The sequence below is a fragment of the Pseudophryne corroboree genome, chromosome 4, assembly GCF_028390025.1.
Source record: "Pseudophryne corroboree isolate aPseCor3 chromosome 4, aPseCor3.hap2, whole genome shotgun sequence".
Taxonomy (NCBI): Eukaryota; Metazoa; Chordata; class Amphibia; order Anura; family Myobatrachidae; genus Pseudophryne; species Pseudophryne corroboree.
In genome coordinates this window covers 228,344,900-228,368,414 of record NC_086447.1, presented here as the reverse complement: position 1 = coordinate 228,368,414, position 23,515 = coordinate 228,344,900, and the positions used below count along the sequence as shown (strand labels likewise).

General features: G+C 47.2%; 1 protein-coding gene across 1 annotated transcript in view; it reads left to right on the top strand.

Annotated features, from left to right (window-relative positions):
* Nucleotides 1-4,879: 4,879 nt before the first annotated feature.
* LOC134909262 (carboxypeptidase B-like) overlaps nucleotides 4,880-23,515 on the top strand; it is a 57,898-nt gene continuing 39,262 nt past the window's right edge. The window contains exons 1-3 of the mRNA XM_063915960.1: nucleotides 4,880-4,958; nucleotides 5,944-6,040; nucleotides 6,124-6,225. Coding sequence (XP_063772030.1) covers nucleotides 4,948-4,958; nucleotides 5,944-6,040; nucleotides 6,124-6,225 — 210 coding nt within the window. The 5' untranslated portion in view covers nucleotides 4,880-4,947. The remainder of the gene's footprint in view (nucleotides 4,959-5,943; nucleotides 6,041-6,123; nucleotides 6,226-23,515) is intronic.

The window sequence follows — 23,515 nt, the reverse complement described above, 5'->3', positions numbered from 1 at the left end:
GGTCCCGTGATATAGAATGCAGAGCAGCAGCAGACTGTCAGTGATTGACAGTCTGCTGCCCTCTGGGGGCGGGGTGGGGGCCATTTGTGAAAATGGAGGCGTTTGCCGCCGTATAGCAGGTGGGAAAAGGCCAGGGATCTCCATTGTAGTACTGAGATTTCCTGGCCTCTACAATGGATGGCTTGCGCGGCACCATGGGTGCCGCAGGTCACCCGATGGTGGGAGAGAGATCCGATGCTGCATCCTAGGATGTTGGTCGGATCAGTACTGCAGCAGGATGTATCTGCTTGTAATAGATGCCTTGTGCTGCAGGTCACCCGATGGTGGGAGAGAGATCCGATGCTGCATCCTAGGATGTTGGTCGGATCAGTACTGCAGCAGGACGTATCTGCTTGTAATAGACGCCTCGTGCTGCATTACCATACAGTGGAAGCAGCAGTGAAAGCAGCTACAACCGCTTCTGAATGACCCCCATTGTGTACTTGGTGCCACAGGGTAACACAGGGTATTTTGCTGCCCCTTTGCATAATGCCAGCATGAACCATTGGGTTTATATATATGTGTGTGTAAATCTGTCTCTGATACTAACCAGTGCCTCACCAGTCATTGACCTCACCACACATCACTGACATATATGCTAGTGTAGGAACTTGCAGAGATTAGGGTTCCATGACAAAGCGCTACAAGATTAATGTTTTTATCAAAATTTCAACAAAATCCGCAGTGCAGTATAATATTGTTAAGCTGGGAACACACCTGTACAATCTCCGGGAGTATCGACTTCCGACAGTCGGGTCTCCTGGTTTTAAACCTGCTTAAAAACTAGGAGACCCGACCGCCGACCAGGCAACCGTTATTATAGTGCGTAGGCAGCGGAGACCGGAGCTGACGACCGATCTCCAGTTCCGGCAGCCCAGCACACTATCAGCATGGCGGCGGTGCGGGATTCGGAGGAATACCATCACTGTCCACCACTTCTGCTGGAATCAGCGGAGGGTGAGAGGTGCCATGGGGTATTGCAGCAGGGGGCAAGGTGGTGGGACAGGACACTGCACCATTGCAGAGTTTGGCAGTGGGCACCATGCAGAATAGTGACGGTGCAGTTTTCCTTTTTCTGCAGAATGTTTCAGCAGACACAGATTGGTCTGCTGAAAAATTGTAGTGAAGATTGGATGTAGAATCTGCAAACAGATCTGCAGAAGGATTCTATAAACAGTTTGATCTGCAGTCTGATCTGACGAGGATTTGACAAGTGTGTACCCAGCTTTAGGCGTATATTCAATTGCGGTCGAATTGCCGAAATTGTCGAAAAACGGGTCATTTTCGACACAAAAAACCTGTCGAATTTGATTCGACAATTCAATACAGTACTTTTCGACAAAAAAACTGCCGTTTCATTTTCGACTTTTTGCAATTCGACATGTCTGCAATGTAAAAAATGCGGCTTTTCGACAAAAGTATATTCAATTGAAGAATGTCGATTCGACAACAGTGCTTTTCGACAGTCATTTCGTCAATTTCATTCCGCCTCATTTTTCTGTCGTGATCTAATAAAAAAATTTAATAACATGTATTTTTTGGTGCTATTTTTATTGCTAATAGCATATCTATTTATATTTGAAGGGATTATCTACTTGGTTTGTCTATTTATGAGGCACAAGTATTATTTAATCGATTTTTTTAAAGATTTTTTTTTTCTACTGACTGCAATAATATGGAGAGATCAGTGCATGTTTTTCAGTTTGAAGGGGTGTCGAAAGTATAAAAAATCCTGAAAAAAATTGCGTGGGGTCCCCCCTCCTAAGCATAACCAGCCTCGGGCTCTTTGAGCCGGTCCTGGTTATAAAAATACAAGGAAAAAATTGACAGGGGTTCCCCCATATTTTAACAAGCAGCACTGGGCTCTGCGCCTGGTCCTGGTGCAAAAAATACGGGGGACAAAAGACGTAGGGGTCCCCCGTATTTTTAACACCAGCACTGGGCTCCACTAGTCAGAGAGATAATGCCACAGCCGGGGGACACTTTTATATAGGTCCCTGCGGCCCTGGCATTAAATCACCAACTAGTCACTCCTGGCCGGGGTACCCTGGAGGAGTGGGGACCCCTTAAATCAAGGAGTCCCCCCCCCCCTCCAGCCACCCAAGGGCTGGGGTGAAGCCCGAGGCTGCCCCCCCCCCATCCAAGGGCGGCGGATGGGGGGCTGATCGCTTTTTGTGTCAAAAAAAGAATATTGTTTTTTGCAGCAGAACCACAAGTCCCAGCAAACCTCCCCCGCAAGCTGGTACTTGGAGAACCACAAGTACCAGCATGCGGGGGGGCCCGCTGGTACCTGTAGTTCTACTACAAAAAAATATACCCATAAAAAAACACAACGCACACACCGTGACAGTATAACTTTATTACATACATGCACACCGACATATACACATACTTACATACTGTATGTTGACACAAAGCAGTCAGTCCTCTTCTCCAGTAGAATCCAGGGGTACCTGTAAATAAAATTATACTCACAAACAATCCAGTGTAGATCGGTCCTCTTCTTAAGTTTGTAATCCACATACTTGGTAAATAAAAAAATGAAAAACCCGAACCACGCACTGAAAGGGGTCCCATGTTTACACATGGGACCCCTTTCCCCGACTGGCAGGACCCCCCATGACTGCTGTCAAAGAGGGTCCCTTCAGCCAATCAGGGAGCGCCACGTCATGGCACTCTCCTGATTGGCTGTGCATGCCTGAACTGTCACTCAGGCGGCGCACTGGAGATACAATGTAGCGCATAGGCGCTCCATTATATCCAATGGTGGGAACTTTGCGGTCAGCGGTAGACCACAAGAGTGACCCCACATAACCTTGCGGTCTGCCCTCTTTGGCAGCAGTCACGGGGGGTCCCGCCAGTCGGGAAAGGGGTCCCATGTGTAAACATGGGACCCCTTTCAGTGCATGGTTCGGGTTTTTAATTTTTTTATTTTACCAAGTACGTGGATTACAAACTTAAGAAGAGGACCGATCTACACTGGATTGGTCGTGAGTATTTATTTACAGGTACCCCTGGATTCTACTGGAGAAGAGGACCAACTGCTTCGTGTCAACATAGGTAAGTATGTGTGTATGTCGGTGTGCATGTATGTAATAAAGTTATACTGTCACGGTGTGTGCGTTGTGTTTTTTTGGGGGTATTTTTTTTGGAGTCGAACTACAGGTACCAGCGGGCCCGTTTCCCCCCGCATGCTGGTACTTGTGGTTCTCCAAGTACCAGCTTGTGGGGGAGGCTTGCTGGGACTTGTGGTTCTGCTGCAAAAAACAATATTCTTTTTTTGACACAAAAAGCTATCAGCCCCCCATCCGCCGCCCTTGGATGGGGGGGACAGCCTCGGGCTTCACCCCAGCCCTTGGGTGGCTGGAGGGGGGGACCCCTTGATTTAAGGGGTTCCCACTCCTCCAGGGTACCCCGGCCAGTGGTGACTAGTTGGTGATTTAATGCCAGGGCCGCAGGGACCAATATAAAAGTGTCCCCCGGCTGTGGCATTATCTCTCTGACTAGTGGAGCCCGGTGCTGGTGTTTAAAATACGGGGGACCCCTACGTCTTTTGTCCCCCATATTTTTTGCACCAGGACCAGGCGCAGAGCCCGGTGCTGGTTGTTAAAATATGGGGGAACCCCTGTCAAGTTTTCCCCCCGTATTTTTACAACCAGGACTGGCTCAAAGAGCCCGAGGCTGGTTATGCTTAGGAGGGGGGACCCCACACAATTTTTTCAGGATTTATTCATCACTTTTGTCATGTCCATGAAGTCGAATCCAGGCCACCCACTATTCGTCAATTGGTCCGTTTTTCGACAAGGGGACGGTCGAATCTGTTATTAATTGAATATGTTGAATTCTGGTCCCGGGTGGAGGGTTTCGCCTGTCGAATTGTGTCGAATCCAAAAACTGTCGAATTCACGCCGGAATTCAACCGCAATTGAATATACTCCTTAGTGTCAAAATCTTTAGATTAATATAAATATTTAAGCTTTGCCAGTAGTTTGTCTCATTTGGAAAGAATAATTAGACACCAAGCTAGAGTGGGAAACAATTTTCAGTTCCAGATATTCAAATTACCATTTGCCATAAACCAATTCCATAGGAATTAAATTACCCAGCAAGGATTCCACTCATTATAAACAGGCATTGTTTACAGGCATTATTACTGGGATATAAAGAATGTACTGGGATATAAATAATTCTCCAGGAAATCTAAATATCCCGTCCCAATTTGCTACTGCTTAATTAGTTCAGTAACAGCTGGTTGACGTAGGTTCAGAACCAATGTTAGCAGATACCTAATCTCAAGTATGGAAATAATTTTTCTGTCTTACTATATCCTATTTTATACAATGATTTTGCTGTTACACAGATGCCTGTAGACTAAACTGCCCTAAAATATTTATTATTTTAAACATATATGTATCTGCTTCATCTTCAGAAAGGGGCTGGTTGAATTGGGCATTTGTAGATAAATGTAACCAATTGGCATGAATGCTCCTTAAATTGCACCCATCAGGCAGAGGGCACGTCCCCTGCTTTGCAACTGATCAGTACTGTATATTGGCATCTCTGTATGGGTCTACCTTAGTTCACAGTCTTTCGATCCCCTGTTCCACCTCTAAAAGCATACGGAGGAACAAGTATTTAATCAGCATGCAACTTACTGTATGTGTACGCTCTTTTGTACAGTGCATATTTGTGCATCTTACACTAAGCAAATGGGCGTACATCCAAATTACGATGATCCACAAAGTGTTAAAATACAGAATAAGCTTTTACTGTACTCTCTGCCTTCCTTTGTAGCTTGACTTCTGGGTTCCAGATTCAGTATTGCTCCTAGAAGAGGGAAAAAGTGCTGACTTCCGTGCTGAATACAATGTAGCTTATGACATCCAAGCTCTTCTGGACCAAAGTGGCATGCCCTATGAGTGAGTTCCTTGCAGCAGCACAATGTGTTTGAGATTCTGTTATTTTAATTAATTTATGTCCAAAACTAAAGCTGTTCTGTTTTGATGTGATACATAGAACAATGTGGGTGTTTAAGGCTCTTGCCACAAATGATTTACCTGTGCAGCAACTCCACTGCAGAGTGTTTGCATAGAGGGACCAATGCAGAGATGGGTGCAAGGATGGAACCGAAACTTTATGGGCCCCATAGCAACATATTTAAGAGGCCACTGTCCCAATGCTTCTTGAAAGACTTCTCTCTGCTGCAGTTATTAATGTGATGAACCATAGTTGTGTCCTAGTTCAGTTTCTAAACCATCGTAGTTACCTAGTTTACATGATGTCACATTGTAAGGCTGCCAGTACACATTATGCCACACAGTATCCACAATTCCCTTTATAACATACAGTTCTCCAGAAATGGGAAATACAAACATACCCATATCTAGAATGTCACAGTGTCTAGAAAGAAGAACAGTACCTGCTGCTGAAATGGTTACAATTCTCTTTTTCCATAGATTCCCATAAATGTAGGATAACCCTATAATGTTTTGTAACTAGAGGACATTTGGATGCACTTTTTCTATATGTAGTAGTTTAGCTCACATCATTAGAATTGTATGAGAAGAAAAGAATGCAATGTTAAAGTCATTATAAAGGTTAAAGTACAGTAATTAACACATACAATTTCTGAGAAGATTATTTGCAAATACAGTATGCATCCTTCTCTTTGTACTCCCAGCTATTTGCCTTAGATACAGTATAGTGAAAATCAGCTGATGATGGGGGCTGCCTGGTGATCTAATGTAATCTCTTATGATCGTGCAGGGTGAATATTAACTATGTTTTGAAAAAAATGCCTTTTAAAATATTTCATAACACTTTATTACAAAAAGGCAACTATTCACTGTACATTACAATGTAATAATATATAATATAAGTCACATGTTATGTATTTTTCTCTAGAATTCTAATTGATGATCTGCAGGTGGCCATGGAAAAGCAGCTCAGTAGCAACATCCGTTCTGCCCATAGCTACGAGAAGTACAATGATCTTGAGACGGTATATGTGTATATAATCTGGCACCAAGTTTATGAAAATCAGTTTTTTGGGGCATGTTCTATAAAACAGCATTTCTTCTACAGATTTATGCCTGGTCTGCTAATATTGCCGCTCAGAACCCGGACCTCGTCTCTCGCTCACAGATCGGAACGTCATATGAAGGTCGTCCTATTTACTTGCTTAAGGTAAACTAATCCTTAAATGCATCTTTAGTTAAATGAAGGAAACACTGTGGTCCAGCTTTTACCATACATTGAGGTCAAGTGTGTTTGTTCTTCCGACTCCTGTTTGAATGATTTGCCTTATGTATGCAATTGCGCTAATATGGACAGAAGCTAACCTGTGCAAAAGGACGGTCACTGCGATCACGTCTTTTGGGTATGGCACCGCATGATTACAGAAACATTGGCAACAATGTTGCATATCAGGTCACCGCGCAGAGTCTGAGTGCCTATGAAGACACGCAGGCTGAGCTGCTCTCCCGGGACACACAGCCCTGTCCAGAAGCAAGTGTGAATGCAGCTGCTAATGCATGCACACCCAGAAAACTGCATCCAAATGGCCATGACACGCCTGTGTTCACATGACCACTTCCTGTTACCACCCCCAAACCCTGACTTCCTGTCACTCACTTTGTGACTAAAATCTTGCTGCAACAGCACTCGCAAATCACTTGATGTGCCTGTGCACTTCGGCTCATATGCATAAATATTGATCAACATGCATACAACCGCTGCTTTGTATCTGCACCTGAATGACCCCCATTGTGCACAGTCACATGCATGGATTAATATGTTGTTGAATAGCACTGGTTTATGAAATCAATGCAAAGCAATCTTGCTGTTTCTGTATGAACAGTCCCACCATTACATTTTTTACCTTTATTCTAATTTCTGGTAAGAAACCTACCTTGATTATCTTTTGATAATGGTGCAGCATTTAAACTGGATGATATTAGAACTCCTGTTACAATAATGTGCATTACATCATACACTCCGAGGGCCTGGTTGGAGTACGGTATGTCGCCATTTTGCTGCCTGGCCATGCACGTAAAAGTACAGCCGCAATAAAAGTCTAAAATATGCAGCTGTATCAAGATACTCTTTAAGCATAAGATGATACAGCCATAGTAATACTAAATCCATCATCATCATCACCATCATCATCAGTGATGATGAGAATGATTAACACTGCTGTGCAATTAAATTAAATACATTTAAAAAAGAACATACCCCTCACTTATACGTGTAACCAGTATCAATGCTTAAAGCACAGGTTCTCAAACTCGGTCCTCAGGACCCCACACAGTGCATGTTTTGCAGGTCTCCTCACAGAATCACAAGTGAAATAATTTGCTCCACCTGTGGACCTTTTAACATGTATCAGTGAATAATGAATACACCTGTGCACTTGCTGGGTTACCTGCAAAACATGCACTGTGTGGGGTCCTGCAGACCGAGTTTGAGAACCACTGGCTTAAAGCATGGGCTGGCTCCCACTAAAGTGGAGGACACAGAGTGTGTGGTCTCTATTGCACTACAGCAGAAGCCATGGAGCGTGCAGAACTGCTAGTGGCAACATGATCTGCCATGGAAAAACTGATACACAAACCTCAAATACAGTATTCATGAATAAAGTAGCCAACACTTATTGTAATACCGTAAGTAATTGGTGGAAATACTGGATGCACTCTGAGGAGCTCTACTGAGTTTCTCTGAAAATACTTATGTTAGGTTTGTTATTTTCAGGGAGAACTGCTGGCAACAGACTCCCTGCTTCGTGGGACTGAGGGGGCAGAAGTAGGAACCAACTTCCTGAAGAGTTTCATGGCTCTGCTTCTGGCTGACAGGACACCGTTAGCTCCTGAAGGGTACTGAACGCTAGCTGTGCCTAGATGCTCACTCCCACAGCACGCAGTCACCCCCCTCACAGAGCCAGAAGTCATAAGACAGGTGAGTAGAAGAAGACAGATCTTCTATCAAGAAAAGTGACGGCTGAGGTACAGCACGGCTGGCGGGAGCGCAGCGCGCCATTGCTGCCCACACACACAGGCACTGCAGGGTGCAGGGCGCGGGGGGGGGCACCCTGGGCAGCAAAAACACCCCTATAAACTGGCAAAAAGGGGACATAAGATGCCCAGGCACAGCCCTACCCCCACCAGTACAAATATTATTAAAAGTTTCTGAGGTAAAAAAGGGCGGAGCTTCTTCCTCAGGCAGGCAGCACACTGCTCAGTGCCATGTTCTCTCTCCTCAGGCTGCAGAGAAATCACTGGTCCTCCTTCACTTCTGACTACAAGTATCAGGGTGCAAAACAGGAGGGGGGGGGGCACAAGCAAATTTGGTGCTTTACAAGTGTGTTTTACTGTGTAAAAAGCGCTGCATGTCAGTGGGCATTCTGTGTTCACAGGCATTAGATACTGGCGCTGGGGTTGTGAACTGGCTGCTCCTAAACTGTGTCCCTCTGACAGATTTTACTGTGGGTCTGTCCCCTAATAAGTCCCAGTGTGTCTGTGTGTGTGTTGTACACGTGTGTAAGACATGTCAGAGGCAGGGAGTTCCTCCCCGGAGGAAACCATTTTAGAGACACAGAAGTGTAATGTGGTGACGCTGCCAGCACACCAAGAGCCTGCATGGGTGAAATAAATACGTGATAGTATGCATCATATCAATAGGAGATTAGATAAGTCTGAATCTCATGCTGAGTGCTGGAGAAAATCTGTGGAGGATGTGATTTTTTCAGGGCTCTGTTCTTCCATTCACAGACGACCCTTCTGGGTCATATAAGAGACCATATGCAAATATTGTGAATACTGATACCGACACGGACACTGATTCTTGTGTCGACGATAGTGACTCCAGGGAAATAGATCATAAATTGGCAAAAAATATACAATATATGATTGTGGCTATAAGGGAAGTTCTAGAAGTCACGGAAGCCACTCCTGTACCTCAGGAGAAGGCTTATTTTTATAAAGAAAAGAAATCTAAGGTCACTTTCCCTCCTTCCCACGAGCTCAGAGCCGGCCCTAACCAATATGATGCCCTAGGCAAGATTCTGGCTGGTGCCCCCTAGCACCACAGCTGGTTCCGCCTCTAACCTTGCACCTCTTTCCCAGCACCATCACCCCTCACCCATAGCAGTCCTTATTTTGGTGTTTGTACCCCCTATATTTTAAATAGGAACAGTTCGCACATTTGGCGCACAGCCCAAGAAGGGGTGTGTTTTTGCTGGCAAGGGGCATGGCCACACAATAGTAACCCCAATTCAAATTATGCCACACAGTACTGCAACTTTATTCACATTTGATCATGCAATAGTGTCCATAATTCACATTACATCCCACAGTAGTATCACTTTACCTTATAAACGATACTCCTCACAGTAGAGCCCCTTATTCACATTACATCACACTGAATTGCTACTTATTCACATTACACCACACCCTATTGCTCTTTATTCACATTAGACGACACAGTAGTGCTCTTTCTATACGCAATGCCACATAGTAGAGCACCTTACACATAATGCCACACATTAGTAATGCATTTATACACATAATTCTGCACCGTAATGCTCCTTACACATATGAGACACATTATTAATGTCCTTATAAACATAATGGGCCTTACACATTATGACAACCTTTATTAATGCCCTTTTACACATAATGTCCCTTATACATATGCCGCACATTATTAATGCCCTTACACACATAATGACACACATTGTGCCCCCTACACATTTGCTGCACATTATTAGTGCCCCTATACACATAATGACACACATAGTGCCCCTTACACATATGTTGCACATTATTAATGCATTTTTACATGACACACATAATGCTCCTTACACATATTCCGAACACTACTGCACAACCAACCCGCTCACATGCACACAGCACTCACACTGCCGCTAACACGGTGACCTCTGCCTCTGCTTGGATACATAATTCATAATTCTTGCTTCAATGCTAACGTCGGGCACCTTTTTTATGAAAATACATCTTATTTGCATTGCTATGTGGCTAGGAAGCACAAGCAGCTTCTGCTGATTAAAATGATATGCAGCATGCCTATATACTATGTGAGACTGTGGCTGTATCTGCATATGAAATGCTACACACAGAATATAGGCATGCTGCATATCATTTTAATCAGCAGAAGCTGCTGATGCCCCTAGGCATATCAAATGCCCTAGGCAATTGCCTAGTTTGCCTATGCCTATGGCCGGCTCTGCACGAGCTTAATACACTCTTTGAAGGGATGTGGGTGAATCCCGAAAATACATTTCGTATTCCCAAGAGAATTCAGATAGCTTATCCTTTCCCGGTGGAGGACAGGAAAAAATGGGAGTCACCCCCTGTGTTAGACAGTGCACTGTCCAGGTTGACAAAAAAGGTAATTCGTCCTGCACCTGGCACTGCTTCACTAAAAGAGCCGGCAGACCGAAAGATGGAAACTACATTGAAATCCATTTATGTTGCCAATGGTACGCTGCTCAGGCCCACAATTGCTTGCGCGTGGGTGAGTCACGCTATTGAAAAATGGTCAGAAAGCGTGTCATCAGAAATTGACACGATTGATAAAGATGTGATACTCCTTAAGTTAGGGAATATCAAAGATGCTGCCGCATACATGCTAGAAGTGATGAAAGATATTGGACTCTTGAGTTCACAAGCCGCTACCATGGCAGTATCAGCTCGGCGGGCGTTGTGGATTCGCCAGTGGAATGCGGATGCAGATTCCAAAAGAAATATGGAGGCTCTCCCATATAAAGGTGAGGCCTTATTTGGCGATGGACTGGATGTGTTAGTCTCGGCGGCTACCACAGGTAAGTCAACATTTTTGCCCTCTGTGCCTGCACCGGCAAAAAAAGACATATCACCCGCACATGCAGTCCTTTCGTCCCAATAAATACAAAAAAGCGAGAGGTTCCCCCTTCTTTGCGGGGGTATCCGTTCACATGGTCGACCATGTTATGGTCAACAGTCATTAGGTCGACCACTATTGGTCGACATTGACATGGTCGACATGGATACATGGTCGACACATGAAATGGTCGACGTGCGTTTTTTACTTTTTTTTCTTTTGGGGAACTTTTCCATACTTTACGATCCACGTGGACTACGATTGGAATGGTAATCTGTGCCGAGCGAAGCGGTAGCGGAGCGAAGGCACCATGCCCAAAGCATGGCGAGCGAAGCGAGCCATGCGAGGGGATGCTAATTGGGGTTCCCAGTCACTTTACGCAAAAAACAACACCAAAAAAAGTTTAAAAACTCATGTCGACCTTTTCATGTGTCGACCTTTCATGTGTCGACCATTTTCATGTGTCAACCATGTGTCCATGTCGACCATGTCAATGTCGACCAATAGTGGTCGACCTAATGACTGTCGACCATAACATGGTCGACCATTCATACCGGAACCCTTTGCGGGTAGGGGAAAGGGAAAGAAGTCCACAGCAGCTTCAGGTTCCTAGGAGCAGAAGTCTACCCCTACTTCTGCCAAATCTTCAGCATGACGCTAGGGCTCCTTTGCGGGAGGCTGCTCGGGTGGGGGCACCTCTCAAACTGTTCAGCCAAGGTTGAATTCTGTCTGACCTGGATCCCTGGGTGTTGCAAATAGTGTCCCAGGGATACAAGCTGGAGTTATTCAAATTGACCTTGCCAGCTTCTCTTCCAGAAAGGGAAGCAGTAACAGCGGCAATCCAAAAATTATGTCAGGATCAGGTCATAGTCCTGGTACCTTTGTCACAACAAGGGGAGAGGTTTTATTCAAGCCTTTTTTGTAGTTCCGAAGCCGGACGGCTCGGTCAGACCGATCCTAAACCTGAAAAATCTGAATCTCTACTTCAAACGATTCAAGTTCAAAATGGAATCACTAAGGGCAGTGATTTCCAGTCTGGAGGAGGGGGACTACATGGTGTTGGTAGACATAAAGATGCTTACCTGCATGTTCCCATTTATCCTCCTCACCAGGCTTATCTGAGATTCGCGGTTCAGGATTGCCATTACCAATTCCAGACGTTACCTTTCGGTCTCTCCGCGGCGCCGAGGGTATTCACCAACGTGATGGCGGAGATGATGGTTCTCCTGCGTCAAAAAGGAGTCAATATAATTCCTTATCTAGACGATCTCCTGATAAAGGCGAGATCCAGGGAGCAGTTGTTACAAAACATCACACTCTCCCTGTCAATACTCCTACAACACGGTTAGATCATAAATTATCCAAAGTCACAGTTGGAACCGACGAAAAGATTGTCTTTTCTAGGGATGATTCTGGACACAGAAGTTCAGAGAGTATTTCTTCCAGTGGAAAAGGCTCTGGAAATCCAGAAAATGGTAAAACAGATATTGAAACCATCGAGTGTGTCGATCCATCAGTGCATTCGGTTGTTGGGGAAGATGGTGGCGGCCTACGAGGCCATACAGTTTGGCAGGTTCCATGCCAGGGTATTCCAGTGGGACCTGTTGGACAAGTGGTCGGGATCCCACCTACACAGGCACCGGAAGATAATCCTGTCGTCAAAAGCCAGGATTTCGCTCCTGTGGTGGCTAACCTACTAGAGGGACACAGGTTCGGGATTCAGGACTGGCTCCTGGTAACCACGGAAGCAAGTTTCCGAGGCTGGGGAGCTGTCACTCAGGGAGAAAGCTTCCAGGGAAAATGGTCGTCAGGAAGCCTGCCTTCACATAAACGTGCTGGAATTGAGAGCCATTTACAACGGCCTTCAACAAGCGGTACATCTTCTTCAAGATCATCCCGTGCAGATCCAGTCGGACAATGTAACAGCAGTCGCGTACATAAACAGGCAGGGCGGAATGAAAAGCAGAGCGGCAAAGGCAGAGGTGACAGAGATCCTCCTCTGGGCAGAAAGACATGTAAAGGCTCTGTCGGCAATTTTCATTCCGGGAGTAGACAACTGGGAAGCAGACTTCCTCAGCAGACACGATCTCCATCCAGGAGAATGGGGCCTACACCAAGAAGTCTTCACAGAGGTGACAAGTCTTTGGGGAGTTCCTCAAGTAGACATGATGACATCTCATCTCAACAAGAAGCTTCAGAAATGTTGTTCCAGGTCGAGAGACCCTCAAGCAATAGCAGTGGATGCGCTGGTGGCCCAGTGGGTGTTCCGGTCGGTGTATGTCTTCTCTCCACTTCCGCTGATCCCAAAAGTGCTCAGGATCATAAGAAGAACAAGAGTTTGAGCAATCTTCATTGCCCCAGACTGGCCAAGGAGGGCTTGGTATCCAGATCTTCAGGAGTTACTCATAGAAGATCCTCGGCCTCTTCCTCTTTGCGAGGACCTGCTGCAGCAGGGGCCGTGCGTGTATCAAGACTTACCACGGCTACGTTTGATGGCATGGCTGCTGAGCGCCGGATCCTAGCCCGAAAGGGTATTACCAAGGAAGTCATCCCCACCCTTATTCAGGCCAAGAAAGGAGTAACGTCAAAACATTGCCACGGTATTTGGAGAAAATATGTGTCTTGGTGTGGATCCAAGAAGGCTCCTACGGAAGTTTGAGTTGGGACGTTTTCTCCATTTTCTGCAGGCTGGTGTGGAGGCGGACCTACGATTGGGATCAATCAAGGTCCAGATTTCGGTCTTGTCAGTGTTCTTCCAAAAACAATTGGCCTCTCTTCCAGAGGTTCAGACCTTTGTGAAAGGGGTTCTGCACATCCAGCCTCCATTTGTGCCTCCAGTGGCACCATGGGACCTTAACGTGGTGTTGCAGTTCCTTCAATCAGATTGGTTTGAGCCTCTACAAGAGATAGAGTTGAAGTTTCTCACTTGGAAAGTGGTGATGCTTTTGGCATTGGCATCCGCGAGGCGGGTGTCTGAATTGGGGGCCTTGTCTCACAAGAGCCCTTACCTGATCTTCCATGAAGATAGGGCAGAGTTGAGGACTCGTCAACATTTTCTTCCGAAGGTGGTTTCATCTTTCCACATAAACCAACCTATTGTGGTGCCAGTAGTGTCAAAGTCTCTAGATGTGGTTAGGGCTTTGAAGATTTATGTCGCTAGAACAGCTCGAATACGGAAAACAGAGTCTTTGTTTGTCCTGTATGCTCCCAACAAGATTGGGTGTCCTGCTTCCAAGCAGACTATTGCGCTTTGGATCAGAAGTATGATTCAGCACGCTCATACTACGGCTGGATTGCCGTTACTGACGTCGGTGAAGGCCCATTCCACTAGGAAGGTGGGCTCATCCTGGGCGGCTGCCCGGGGGGGGGGGTCTCGGCATTGCAACTTTGCCGAGCAGCTACTTGGTTAGGGTCAAAACATTTGCTAAATTCTACAAATTTGACACCTTGGCCGATGAAGACCTCAAGTTCGGTCAATCAGTGCTTCAGGGTCATCCGCACTCTCCCGCCCGTACTGGAGCTTTGGTATAGACCCCATGGTCTTGATGTCGTCCCCAGCATCCTCTATGACGTATGAGAAAATAGGATTGTGATACCTACCGGTAAATCCTTTTCTCCTAGTCCGTAGAGGATGCTGGGCGCCCGTCCCAGTGCGTACTTTACCTGCAGTTTAGTTATTAGAATTACACAAGTTGTGTTATCTTAGTTTTCAGCATGTTGCTGCAATTGGTTCATGTCTGTTGGCATGTGTTATGTTGAATGCCATGTGTGCGGCATGGCTCAGGATGTGAGTTGGTAGATATCTCACCACTAGTTTAAGTAATTCTTTCCCTCGAAATGTCAGTCTCCCAGGGCACAGTTCCTACAACTGAGGTCTGGAGGAGGGGCATAGAGGGAGGAGCCAGTTCACACCCAATGAAAAGTCTTTAGAGTGCCCATGTCTCCTGCGGATCCTGTCTATACCTCATGGTCTTGATGTCGTCCCCAGCAACCTCTACGGAATAGGAGAAAAGGATTTACCGGTAGGTATCAAAATCCTATTTTTCTTTTTTTTCTTCCACCGTGAAGATATCCAAGAATAATAGTTACATAACATTTTCATATGTAATTACTTTTTATTTCCAAATCAATTTTACAGTTTGTTTTATGTTTGTTTTTGGATGGGAGTATTTTAATATTTACACCCTTATTACTGTTAGTTTAGGTAATTATAAAATATATTTATATACAGCATATTATTATAAATTAACATGTAACTAAACAATGCCAGCATATTCCCATGTGTTTTCTAATTGGGACTAAAACAGTAATAAAACAAGACTGGGTAATAACAGACAGATGTAGAGGTAGAAAGGCTCTGCTCACAGGCTTACACTCTATAGGCAAATATGCATTGGTACACAAGGGGGGTCATTCCGAGTTGTTCGCTCAGTAAATTTCTTCGCATCGCAGCGATTTTCCCCTTAGTGCGCATGCGCAATGTTCGCACTGCGACTGCGCCAAGTAAATTTGCTATGCAGTTAGGAATTTTACTCACGGTTTTTTCTTCGTTCTGGTGATCGTACTGTGATTGACAGGAAGTGGGTGTTTCTGGGCGGAAACAGGCCGTTTTATGGGTGTGTGTGAAAAAACACTACCGTTTCTGGGAAAAACGCGGGAGTGGCTGGAGAAACGGAGGAGTGTCTGGGCGAACGCTGGGTGTGTTTGTGACGTCAAACCAGGAACGACAAGCACTGAACTGATCGCAGATGCCGAGTAAGTTTCGAGTTACTCAGAAACTGCACAAAAATGTCTTATCGCAACATTGCAAATCTTTCGTTCGCAATTTTAAGAAGCTAAGATTCACTCCCAGTAGGCGACGGCTTAGCGTGTGCAAAGCTGCTAAAAGCAGCTTGCGAGCGAACAACTCGGAATGACCCCCAAGGATAGGTGCTACCTATTGCTACTGGTCCAGCCAGATAGCAGATGTTCTTGGTGAGCTCTATGATACAGTATAGTCAGTGGCGGAACTAGCGAGCCGTGGGCCCAGGTGCATCAAAATGCTATGGGCCCCCAACTCATCCTGTCCAAGTCCACCCCCTCACCCCCAACTCCAAATTAGGGATTCTTTGCATGCTCCCATATAATATATATATATATATATATATATATATATATTATGTATAGATATTGATATATCATTTAAAAAAGGGATTGCTGGCCACACAGGTGTCCCCTTTTTACACATTATGGCAGAGAGTGTCAATCTTTTACACATTACGGCAGACAGTCCCCCGTTTACACTTTTACGGCAGACAGCGTCCTCTTTTTACACATTACAGCAGACAGCGCACCCTTTTTACACATTACGGCAGAAAGCGTCCCCTTTTTACACATTACGGCAGACAGTGCACCCTTTTTACACATTACGGCAGACAGCGTCCCCTTTTTACACATTACGGCAGACAGCGTCCCCGTTTTACACATTACGGCAGACAGCGTGCCCTTTTTACACATTACGGCAGACAGTCCCCCTTTTTATACTTTTACGGCAGACTGCATCCCCCTTTTACACATTACGGCAGACAGCGTCCCCTTTTTACACATTACGGCAGAGTCAACCTTTTACACATTACGGCAGACAGTGTCCCCTTTTTACATGATATAGGCAGACAGTCCCCCTTTTTACACATTACGGCAGACAGCGTCCCCTTTTTACACATTACGGCAGAGTCCACCTTGTACACATTACGGCAGACAGCATCCCCTTTTTACACATTATGGCAGAGTCCACCTTTTACACATTACGGCAGACAGTCCCCCTTTTACACTTTTACGGCAGTGTCCCCTTATTACACATTACAGCAGACAGCACCCCCTTTTTACACATTACGGCAGACAGCGTCCCTTTTTACACATTACGGCAGAGTCTCCTTTTTACACATTACGCCAAAAAGCGTCCCCTTTTTACATATTACGGCAGACAGCGCCCCCTTTTTATACATTACGGCAGACAGCGTGCCCTTTTTACACATTACGGCAGACAGCGTCCCCTTTTTACACATTACGGCAGACAGTCCCTCTTTTTACACATTACGGCAGACAGCGTCCCCTTTTTACACATTACGGCAGACAGCGTCCCCTTTTCTCTTACGTCCTAGAGGATGCTGGGGTCCATATTAGTTATTTTTTAGAGTTTGTTTTTATACAGGAGGCTGTTGGCAACAGCCTGCCTGCAGCGAGGGACTAAGGGGGGGAGCAGTGTCCACCCTGCGGGGCTGAGCCACTGTCTCCGCTGACTGGACATTGAGCTCCAGAGGGGATAGATCGCTCCCCGCCACAGGGAAACGCTCACCCCAGCAGCAGGCCGCCACCCCCTTGCAGAGCTGAAGTGTGGCGAGTGAGTCGCCGTCCCCCCTAACAAGCGGGGGGGGGGTCGATGTCAAGATGGCGGCTTCAGGGTAGGAGCGCAGTATTAACTGCACTCCCGGACGGCTCAGCGGTACTTCAGTGCGGCGCTGTGAGTGGAGCCCTGAGCCAGCGCCTGACCCTACACTTACCAATTCAGCCTGTCGGGGTCTGCGGATCTCAGCCAGCACTTAAAATCCTCAGGCCAGTATAATCTTGAAGAGCGGGAAGACAGCGCCATTAAGGGGGCGGAGCTTCTCCTCAGAGTGGACCCAGCGCGTTTCAGCACCATTTTCCTGCCTGCAGTTGGATGCAAGTGGAAGATCAGTTCCTCCAGTGCAACTCCAGCTATCTGTACGGTACTAGGGGGTTGTAGAAGGGAGGGGAGGCTGTGTAAAGGCTGTGTCACCTATTAAAGGACACAGTCAGCGCTGGTTTAGGGTTTCCCTATACCTGTAATAGCGCTGTGTGTGGGTTGGCTCCAATCTCTGTGTCTCTCTGCCATTCTTGGGGGGGAAACTCTGTCTGCCCAGTACCCAGTGTGTACAGTACATGGGGTGATTGGTGTGTATTAGCAAACATGTCTAGATACTCTGTTTTATATGCTGCAGAGGATTTATCTTCTCAGGAAGATCCCATCCCATGTAATCAGGATAGCACTGTTGTAGCGCAGATTCCAGCTAGAGAACCGGAGTGGTTAGCCTCTCTTAGGGGGACTATTTCTCAGATTTCTGAAAGGGTTGCTAGAACTGAGCATGCCACTCAGGTACTGCAATCCTCTACGGTTGTATGGTCTGATACTGCTCCCTCAGGGTCCCCTGCGGTATATTCTCACAAACGTGCACTTGCCAAGATTATGCAGGATGACACGGACACCGATTCTGACACTGCAGACGGTGACATGGATGTGTCGAGGGGGACGGCATCACTTGCAAAGGGGGTGCAGTTGATGATTGAAGCCGTACGGGATGTGTTGCACATTTCTGACACAACTCTTGAGTAGGTTGAGGAGGCCTTTTTCATGGACAGTAAAAAGGCCCCTCTCACCTTCCCAGCATCTAAGGAATTAAATGCTATCTTTGAAAAAGCCTGGGAAAATCCGGAGAAAAAATTCCACATCCCCAGCGGAAGATAAAAAGAAGTGGGAGTCTCCACCGATAGTTGACGCCTCTGTCTCCAGGCTGTCAAAACAGGTGGTTTTACCAGTCCCGGGATCTACCGCGTTGAAGGACCCAGCAGATCGCAAGGTGGATGCTACGCTCAAATCCATAAACACGGCCTCAGGGGCTATACTGCGGCCTACTATTGCCTGTGCATGGATTTCTAAAGCAAAAGCCAGGTGGTCAATCACTCTGCAGGAGGACTTGACCACGATGGATAAAGGTGACGTTGATTTATTTTTACGTAATATTCAGGATTCTGCAGGGTTCCTAGTAGATTCCATGAAGGACCTGGGTTCCATGGCTGCGGGGATCTCCTCCATGTCCGTCTCGGCTCGCAGGGGTCTAAGGCTGTGCCAATGGTCTGCGGATGCGGAATCCAGGAAAAGTGTGGAGGGCCTACCCTATACAGGTCAGGCTTTGTTTGGGGAGGTGCTGGATGCGTGGATTGCCACGGCTACCGCGGGTAAGTCTCCTTTTCTCCCCTCAGCTGCACTGGCTACAAAGAAGCCTTTTACACCAGCCACGTCACAGTCCTTTTGGCCCGCGAGGCCTAGAAAGAACAAACCTCACACCTTCTTCAGAGGTGGTTGTGCTAAAGGAAAAAAGCCTGCTCCCGCAGGTTCCCAAGACCAGAAGCCTGCTTCTGGTACCTCAAAGTCCTCCGCATGACGGTGGACAGCACAGCCTGGAGGAAGGTCAGGTGGGAGCAAGACTCCGGCATTTCAGCCGCGTCTGGATGTCGTCTGGCCTGGACCCTTGGGTACAGGATATAGTATCCAGGGGGTACACGCTGGAGTTTCAAACTCTCCCACCTCACCGTTTCTTCAAATCAGGCTAGCCAGCTCTGCCGGCAGACAGTACAATTCTTCTGGAAGCTATTCGAAAATTGGTAGTGTCCGAAGTCATTGTTCCAGTTCCGCCTCATCAGTGGAACAAGGGTTACTATTCGAACCTTTTCGTGGTACCGAAGCCGGACGGTTCGGTACGGCCAATTCTGAACTTAAAATCTTTGAACCCTTATCTCAGGGAGTTCAAATTCAATGTAGAGTCTCTGAGAGCTGTCATCTCAGGACTGACGGAGGGGGAGTTCCTGGTGTCCTTGGACATCAAGGATGCATACCTCCACATTCCCATTTGGTCACCGCATCAGGCATATCTCAGGTTTGCACTGTTAGACGATCGCTATCAGTTTCAGGCGCTGCCGTTCGGCCTCTCCACAGCACCGAGGGTCTTCACCAAGGTGATGGCAGAAATGATGGTTCTCCGCAAGCAAGGGGTGACCATAATTCCGTATCTGGACGATCTCCTGATCAAGGCGTCGTCCAGGGATAAGTTGTTAAAATCTATTGCTCTCACAACACAACTGCTCAAGAAGCACGGTTGGATCCTGAACCTTCCAAAGTCTCATCTGGAGCCGACAAGGAGGCTGTCTTTCATGGGGATGATCCTAGACACGGAAGTGCAGTGGGTGTTTCTACCATTGGAGAAAGCATTGGTGATTAAAACAATGGTCTGGGATGTCTTGAAGCCTACCCGGGTATCGGTTCATCAGTGCATCCGCCTTCTGGGGAATATGGTTGCCTCCTATGAGGCTCTGCACTACGAAAGGTTTCATGCTCGATCCTTTCAGCTGGATCTCTTGGACCAGTGGTTGGGATCTCACCTACATAAGCACCAGAGGATACGTCTGTCACTGAAAGCCAGGATTTCGCTCCTCTGGTGGCTACAACTACCACACCTTCTGGAAGGTCGAAGGTTCGGAGTTCAGGACTGGATCCTTCTAACCACAGATGCAAGTCTAAGAGGTTGGGGGGCAGTCGCTCAGGGGGAAACCTTACAAGAAACGTGGTCGAATCAAGAATCCCTTCTCCCAATAAACATCCTGGAGCGAAGAGCCGTATACAATGGCCTTCTACAAGCAGCACACCTTATACAGGATCGGGCTGTTCAGGTGCAGTCGGACAACGTGACCACAGTGGCCTACATAAACCGACAGGGCGGAACGAAGAGCAGGGCTGCAATGTCAGAGGTGTCAAGAATCCTCCTGTGGGCAGAAAGACATGCGGTGGTGATGTCGGCAATCTTCATTCTGGGAGTAGACAACTGGGAAGCAGACTTCCTCAGCAGACACGATCTCCATCCAGGAGAGTGGGGCCTCCATCCGGAGGTGTTCAAGGAGGTAACCGGTTGGTGGGGGGGTTCCTCACATAAACATGATGGCCTCCCGCCTCAACAAGAAGCTGCGGAGGTACGGTTCCAGGTCGAGTGACCCGCAGGCAGTGGCGGTGGATGCACTGGTATCACCGTGGGTGTTCACGTCAGTGTATGTGTTCCCTCCACTTCCTCTGATACCAAAGGTTCTTCAACTGGTAAGAAGAACAAAGGTTCTGGCAATTCTCATTGCTCCGGACTGGCCAATTAGGGCTTGGCACGCGGATCTGCTGGACTTACCATGGCTACGTTTGACGGCATGGCGGTTGAACGCCAGATCTTAGCTCGGAGTGGTATCCCGAGTGAGGTTATTCCTACCCTGATACAGGCTAGGAGGGGGGTAACGTCTAAACATTACCATCGAATTTGGAAAAAATATGTTTCTTGGTGTGAATTCAAGAAATTTCCTGCAGTGGAGTTTCAACTTGGATGTTTTCTCCTTGTCCTGCAAGCAGGTGTGGATATGGGCCTGAGATTGGGCTCCATCAAGGTCCAGATCTCAGCTTTGTCCATTTTCTTCAAAAAACAATTGGCTGTCCTCCCTGAGGTTCAGACCTTTTTGAAAGGGGTTCTGCACATCTAGCCTCCCTTTGTGGCGCCAACGGCACCCTGGGAACTTGAGTGGTGTTGTAGTTCCTGCAGTCAGCTTGGTTTGAGCCTCTACAGGAGGCTGATATTAAGTTTCTCACGTGGAAGGTGGTCACTTTGTTGGCCTTAGCTTCTGCTCGATGGGTGTCGGAATTGGGGGCTTTGTCTTGTAAAAGTCCCTATCTGATCTTCCATGAAGATAGGGCGGAACTCAGGACTCGTCCGCAGTTCCTGCCTAAGGTTGTATCACCTTTTCATATCAACCAACCTATTGTGGTGCCAGTGGCTACTGACTCCTCAATTACTTCAAAGGCCTTGGATGTTGTGAGGGCTTTGAAAATTTATGTTAAGAGGATGGCTTGTCATAGAAAATCTGACTCTCTGTTTGTCCTCTATGATCCCAAGAAAATTGGGTGTCCTGCTTCTAAGCAGTTGATTTCGCGCTGGATCAGGTTCACCATCCAGCATGAGTATTCTACGGCAGGATTGCTGTGTCCAAAATCTGTAAAGGCCCACTCTACTCCTAAGGTGGGCTCTTCCTGGGCGGCTGCCCGGGGTGTCTCGGCTGTACAGCTTTGCCGAGCAGCTACTTGGTCTGGGTCGAACACGTTTGCTAAGTTTTACAAGTTCGATACTTTGGCCTCTGATGACCTCAAGTTTGGTCAAGCAGTCTTGCAGGAGCCTCCGCGCTCTCCCTCCCATTCTGGGAGCTTTGGTACATCCCCATGGTACTAATATGGACCCTAGCATCCTCTAGGACGTAAGAGAAAATAGGATTTTAATTACCTACCGGTAAATTCTTTTCTCGTAGTCCGTAGAGGATGCTGGGCACCTGCCCAGCACTTTGTTTTCCTGCATTAATTGTATAGTTCAGTACTACCAGGTTCCTAGGTAAGTTCTGCGTTATTTACTGTTTCAGTACTGTTTCAGCTGTTGCTGAGTTTTCCGGCATGTTAGCCGGATTTGCCTGTTGTGTGAGCTGGTATGAATCTCGTCACTATCTGTGTATTTCCTTCTCTCGAAGTATGTTGTACTCGGGCACAGTTTCTAGACTGAGTCTGGTAGGAGGGGCATAGATGGAGGAGCCAGCCCACACTATGAAACTCTTAAAGTTCCAATGGCTCCTGGTGGACCTGTCTATACCCCATGGTACTAATATGGACCGCAGCATCCTCTTCGGACTACGAGAAAAGGATTTACTGGTAGGTAATTAAAATCCTATTTTTACACATTGTGGCAGACAGCGTCCCCTTTTTTACACATTGCGGCAGACAGCGTCCCCTTTTTTACACATTGCGGCAGACAGCGTCCCCGTTATTACGATAGAAGGAGGAGGAGGGAGGGGTACTCGCGAGCCACCGCCGCCGCTGTGATGAGGGAAGCGCCAGCCTATGTGGAAGGAGAGGGACAGCTGCAGCGGTGCCTCCACAAATGACATTGCGCTGCTGCGGCTCCCATGTCCCCCTCCCTCCTCCTCCTTCCCCCCGTGGCTGCGTCCCTGTGCTCTCCTCCTCTCCTCTCCGGCGGACCGCAGCACACAGCGGCAGGTGGCATGTAATGAGTTAATTTGACTCATTACATGCCGCTGGCTTTGGGCCCCTTCATAGTGCGGGCCCCAGTGCAAGGCACCGCTTGCACTGGTGGTAGTTTCACCACTGAGCATAGTCACATAGTGATACAGTATAGTCACATAGCAATGTTGGCCTAGGGTCAGAGAGATGTGTGAGTGTACAAAGAAAACATATGTAAAGTAATGTGTGGACTGTGCAGAGGATTGGTGGTTATTAGAATAGTTTACGGAGGTTACATGAATGTTCAGGGAACGCTTGAAGTTTTGGAGGCTAAAGGAGAGTCTTAAGGGGGGTACACATGGAGAGATCCGTGCTTAAAATCCAAGCAATCTTGCTAGATTGCTTAGATTTTAAGCATGGATCTGCCGTGTGTATGCCCTCCAGCGATAGCGATGCGCGGCCCCGCGCATCGCTATCGCCGATGCTAGATTGAGCCTGCATGCAGGCTCAATCTAGCGGGTCGCTCACTTCACCATTGTGTGAAGTGAGCGCCCCCCCCGTCGGCTTTCCCCCTCGCTCAGCACATCGCGCTGTGCTGAGCGGGGTGAGAGATGTGTGCTGAGCGGTCTGTGTTAAGATCGCTCAGCACACATCTCTCCCGTGAGTACCCCCCTTTATTGTGCTTGCTAAGGCATTCCACAGAGTGAATGGCAGCAGGTAATGTGTGGATGAGAGCTGCAG